At 40.2% G+C, this 5934-nt stretch overlaps 1 protein-coding gene across 1 annotated transcript in view; it reads right to left on the minus strand.

Annotated features, from left to right (window-relative positions):
• The window catches only part of CCNJ (cyclin J), a 9343-nt gene extending 3428 nt beyond the window's left edge, over positions 1–5915 (minus strand). Inside the window, exons 1-3 of the mRNA XM_019617687.2 lie at positions 4212–5915; positions 1491–1790; positions 1237–1396 (exon numbers count right to left, since the gene is read on the minus strand). Coding sequence (XP_019473232.1) covers positions 1237–1396; positions 1491–1790; positions 4212–4278 — 527 coding nt within the window. The 5' untranslated portion in view covers positions 4279–5915. The remainder of the gene's footprint in view (positions 1–1236; positions 1397–1490; positions 1791–4211) is intronic.
• Positions 5916–5934: the final 19 nt, after the last annotated feature.

Here is a 5934-nt window from a genome sequence, read left to right on the forward strand (position 1 = left end):
TTTTTAGTCTGCCCTTTAAAGTTTGTTTCTTTTCAGGATTTCACTTATTTTCCCAGCAATTCTAAACCAAGTTTTAGTGCAATACGAGCAATACACAGTATCTAAAATAGTTTCAGTGCAAGAAAGTCTGCTAGTATACTGCAGTTGAGTGCCAGATCACTGAAATTATACTTACTTGTTGTTTCTGCCTCATTTAAATTTGGTAACAGAGTAGAAGTTTTTCTTTAAAAAACACAATATTCTGGCCTGCTCTGTTCTTAAACAGTTTAGTTCACCTGAGTTTCCTTTGATTTATACCTTCCTTAAATGTATTTAGACTTATTCTTTCACATGCTTTTATGCTGAGGTTAAGCAAGCAGGTGCCAGCTGTGCATTTCTATCAGACCTAAAGTCAGATAAGATTTTGGTTCTGTACGTACAGGGCTGATCTCTTGAGCTTGGTATGGTTCAGCCCATCAACAGTCTTAAGAGACTGCAAGCTTTTATGGTGCACTACAAAAAAGACTGTAAGCTTCCCCTGTCCTCCCATATCAAAACATTCCAGAGTGATACTGAAAACGTAACACATTTGTGTGCTCTAGGAACCATTCACTTCATTACATTTGTTGCTGAAGAAAATAGAGGTCAAAGGTGATGATGTCAACCTTATTAAGTAGTTGTGATTCTTCCAGATCAGAATTTTTTATACTTTAACAGTGCATAATGGTATTTATATATGGGCAAGAGCAAACCTCTATAGGAGGATAGCAATTACTGTGGGCATAGGTTTAGATCTTGAGCTTTGGAATATAAGAACTGATTTGATACCCTTTCCCAGCAAGGTTCAGTTGGCATTTGCTGGTGTTTTATCTGATGTCATTTGCATTGCTACATGGTAACACAAAACTGGATGCAGCCACCCAGCTGTTTTTTCTCTCAGTCAGTTGGCTTGTCAAATAATCTCCATGTTTGATCCACTATCTGCCTGGAGCCTCCTTTGAACTTCCAAGGCATAGTCTTCAGAGCAAGCATGATCTCCTGAGCCTCCCATACTCTTTTCTGCCTGTTAATGGACTACAGAGATCGGGAACAAACTATTTAACAGATTCTCTGAGCATGTTATACCTAATAATATTACTCAATACACAAGTATACATAAGTATAAACAGATATTTAAAAAAACCAACGCAATCTTAGAAGAATTAGGGATACCAACAGTTTGGTGCACTGGCCAGAAAAACGCAGCTATTAACTTACATTAATAGGCGTTCAATACATGGCACTAGAAAATCCCAGGAGTATGCAGTAAGATGATGCAGTCGAGTAGGCCATGTTGGTGAGAGGCGTAAGATAATCCTTGAAGAAGCTACACATGCAGTGGCAACTAAAGAAGGGGCATAATTTAAGAATGCATGATCTAGAATGAAGGAAACATAAAAAAAAGATTCATTTAAGTTGGACATAATCTGCCAAGACAACAAAGAAGTAATTAACTGAAATACATAACTCACCTTGTAGCGATACTTCAAGAAAGTAATCAGCATATTTTGCCATATATAACTTAGTCTTCTCCAAGCAAACCATTGGCCAGCCATCATGAAGATCAGTTTCATGGACAGCAATAGAAAGATAATAGTCGATGAAATGAGCAGCAGTTGGGAGGCACAAATTCCACTGAAACGTTTCTAGCAACAGTAACTCCATATGAAGCAAATTCTGTTTTGTTAGTACCAAATTCATATTAGTCATACATCCCAAGCTGTTCAGTTGTTCAAGTTTGGGAACACTGTCTTCCTTTTCTTCAAATTTACCTTAGATGAACAGAAAGAAGGGAAAAAAGGGTTCAGCAAGCATGAACTATGAAGCAGATTGTATCTACTGACTGTTGTTGATCATATTTCAATTCTAGTACATCAAACAAGTTTTAGACTTTTCCACAGATACAAAGCTCAAATGGAAGACTTATTTGGAGACATAAAGGGGCATGTACTATAAAGGGCTAAGTTTCAGCAGATAATGTCATCGTGCTGGATATCATACAGTGCCATATTTCCTGTTGATTCATCTGCCCATGAACCAGTTACTGTATGCCAAGTGCAGAAAGTAAGCTATGTTATGACATCCACGGCACTACTTATATTAAGTTTTTGTCACCAAACTATTGTATTATGAAATAATATAGTGAAATACTGTATGACTGTACGTACCTGACATACATAACAGCCCTGCATTTGACTTTAATCACTCTCCCTTCCCCACAAGTTTGGTTTTAAAAATCATGAGAGTACAGCTACCTCTCTAGTCAATTTATCTGCTCTGTTATTACCTGTTATGCTAGGTGCATTTTTAGATTTGATAGCAGATATGCTGCTCCAGCATTTCAAAGAAGTGGATTTCAGCAACGTACATCTGAAAAACTACATTGCCATATACACTCTTTCAACTTAACACTGCTGGTAGCTTCAACTTTCCCTGGACTTTAACTTGTCAGGCCTGTATGCTTTTAGCCTGAAGCAAAATTGTATATGTAGAAAATCCATTAATAAGGGAAACAAGTGTCACATTTCCATACAGTTTGCCATATGGTTGCGCTATTTAAATTTCATTGCAAATTCTTTCCATCTTACACCCACTATTCAGTACTACAGATATGTTGTAAAAGCAGATTTTTTGAGACTTTTGCAGGACCAATTTTTGCATACCAATTGCTTGCTTTCCCCCCACCAAGAGTAAGAGGTATTTACACAGGAGTTAAGGCCATGCCAGCCCCAGCCTGTTCATTTTTGTTTTCCACACTCAACTAATTACAGAAATGGAAGGTTTTCAGGACTCACATAATCATTTCTTTTATTATTTCTACAACTTTATCAGGCATACCAGTGTGATTTGTCTAGCTTACAGTACTGTTTGAACTACTTGTTTGAGCCACACCGGACAGAAGTTCAAAGCAGTACAGAAAGCACAAACCAAAATGCTAAGTCACACTAAGTGCTTCTCAGAAGAATGTGTACTTCAGGCTCTCATAAACACTACTTGCAGTTTGTTACAAAGGATAGTAAAAGTGATTAAGAAAAAAAATAATAATCCTCTTCAGAACATGAACTTAATTTGAAGGCATTAGTTCAAAGACTATCCACTTTCTTAAATGGATTATACTGGTTTCTGAGGCCAGGTTTTCAATACTCAGAGCCCCATCCTTTGCCAAAGTGGCTGGTGGTATCCAGTCAAAATTTACTCCCAGAAAAATTCCAAAACAACTCCTTTTATCTTTTAATTGTTCTGTTGAATAGCTGTACTGCAGAAGACAGAGTGCACTGAAAGGAAGCAGTATACCAAAACCAGAAAACCAGAGCACTGAGGTGTTAACTAGCGGACAGGGCCTACAATGTGACATATCTTGTTTGAGAAAATGAAAATAGATTCAGAGAAATGGGTTAGCAGAAACTGAACCAGCAGTCAGCTCTCTGCTACCAGCACAAAGCTTGGGTGCATGGTTTAAGAACAACTGCCAGCAAGCGTGCTGCAAACTACATTCATGTATTGCTGGGGACTTGTAAGAAGGCTCCAGAAATGTATAAAGATGGATACACACTACAGGATTCTAGCTGAGCACAATATAAGCAGTAGCACAGTTCTTAATGAATGTTGTTTGTAATTAATTCTATCTTCAGAGTACTGTGTAATCACCAATGTATTCACTTACATTACATTTTTAATGTGACACAGTACAGGATTTACTTTAGCCTAGGCTTGCACAAAGAACAGCACAATTTACAAAATCTGAAGTATGCCAGACACATGCAGCACCATCAACAGGCTGCAAAACAGTCTACATATGGTTTATTTCATTTCTTCCTTTATCACAAGTATCTTAATTGTTTTCAGCACTGGATCCACCTATTTTGACATGTCCTTCAGAAGGCAGCTTTTCTGTTCCTGTAGCTTCCCTCTGAAAAATTCATCTTAGAATAATTCGTATTTCCAAACACAAACACTGGTTTTTAATTGCAATTCACTTTTTCCCCTTTGTCTTATATGGTGCCAATAGAGGTCCAAACAGAAGTCTAAAGAAAGGCTCTATCATCTGGGCCAAATTTATGTACACAAATCTAACCCTCAGTCTTTTATAACCACTTTGTTTCCTCTGCCCCCTGTATCCCCACCAGGTTACTCCCTGCACTTGGCAGAACCACCTGTATTGCCCTCGCTCAGCTATGGTACTACATACTTACTTGCTAAAAGTAAACAGGAAAGAGCAACCACATGCAGCTGCTGTATGGATATGTCATAGCGATCCATAAAGAGGTCCAGCAGATACACAGCTAGATGTCGTGCAGCAGGACAGAGTCTGAACCGATTGCTCACAATGGCAATCAGATCTGCAAAGTATCTTCTCAGATGTAACTGGGGAGATTGGCCTTTGTAGGAGGGCAGCTTCAGCTCCTAGATGGACAGCAGCATGCAATTGTATTAAAACCACCATTTAGTATACACTGGCATCAAACCAACATAGCAGGTATTCTCTCATTTATTATGAAACTTGCAAACTATTTCTTTCCCCTTCTTTTTGTTCCCCTAGCTTCAGTATCTCTTTTCACAGAGCAAAGATTATTTGAGGTATTACAGAATTAGGAAATATTTTGGTTCTGCATAACATCAGTATAACAGTGTAAGGCTTAACATATTTTCATCAATCAGCTAGAGTGACTTGATTTTACCTTCTCTACTGCAAAGGCTTCTCCAGTAGGGAAGCACCAGCAGTATGCAAGGACTGCTCAGATGCTTCAACACAAAGTCCAATAGCTTAACTCAGCCCTCTCCTGCTGCAGTTTGATCTGAGCAACCAGACTTTGTACTGAAGCGTTGGCATGTCCCAGTGCTGCTGGTTGTCCTGCAGATGCCTTTGGGAGGAGGGCACTGACAGCTGTACCTGCAGTTGGGAACTGGGAAAGGAGCAGGGGGATGCCATCTCTTCCTGTATGCATTTCTGACCCTGACTTACCCTGATCTCACTGATGTTGCCCTGACACTGATTACAGCATGCAGTCAGACACTGAGTTAAATGCATGTAAACCTCACACAGCCTGAGATTTGGAGAGGGGGAAAACATGAAAGCCCTACCAACACTACAGAGAAGAAAAGCACTGTCTTTGAAATACAAAATTTGGGCTGGTAGAAGTAGAATCCCTGGGCTCCAGTCCATGTCCCCTTGGTGCAGCACAGCAGCTCAGCCGTTGTCTGCTGTCATGCATATGTTTATGAGTTACACTGTGCATTGCAGACTAAGTAGGATTTTGACTACAAGTAGATTTCCAGCAGAACAATCCGATGACATCAAGTTAGAACTGAGTCACCCCCAATTTTCCAAGTTTTAACATCAATTCAAAGTTTCGCAGCGTTTTATAAAAACAGGAAAAAAAATTCATCATGACCAAAGCCACTCATACCTACCAAACTTCGGAATTTCACAGTGCTAACTTAGCTGTAGTAACCGTAACTCTGGGAGCACACACATTATTCTGTTTTTCTCGTGTTCCTCCCCCTCAACAAGTTACTTTAGCACTCACACCTTTGAGAAAGATAATCCTCTCTCCAAGCGCCACAAGGCAGCAGAAATAGGCTCAGTCACTATCAACTCGTTTTCCAGTCAAGATGCTCTTTACCATACCAAGCCATCCCCAGCAAACAACTCCCAGTTGAAGCTGAAGCAATTCTGAACAGCCTGTAAGTGCTTCCGATACTGTGCTAGCGGTGCAATAGCATCACCGCTTCCTTGATTGAGCTCGGAGCCGTTCGCACATCTGAGCAGAGTCCTTTTTAACTTTTATACCGGACAGACAGATAACAGCCCAGCGGGGCAGATCAGCTGTCAAGGCCGAGGGCGGGCTGAGCTCACGGCACCGCGTTTCCCGCTCCAGGGTCCCGGCCCAAGAAGTCTCAGCCAACGCGGTTCCA

The sequence above is a fragment of the Meleagris gallopavo genome, chromosome 8 (genome assembly GCF_000146605.3).
Source record: "Meleagris gallopavo isolate NT-WF06-2002-E0010 breed Aviagen turkey brand Nicholas breeding stock chromosome 8, Turkey_5.1, whole genome shotgun sequence".
In the NCBI taxonomy this organism is placed as follows: domain Eukaryota; kingdom Metazoa; phylum Chordata; class Aves; order Galliformes; family Phasianidae; genus Meleagris; species Meleagris gallopavo.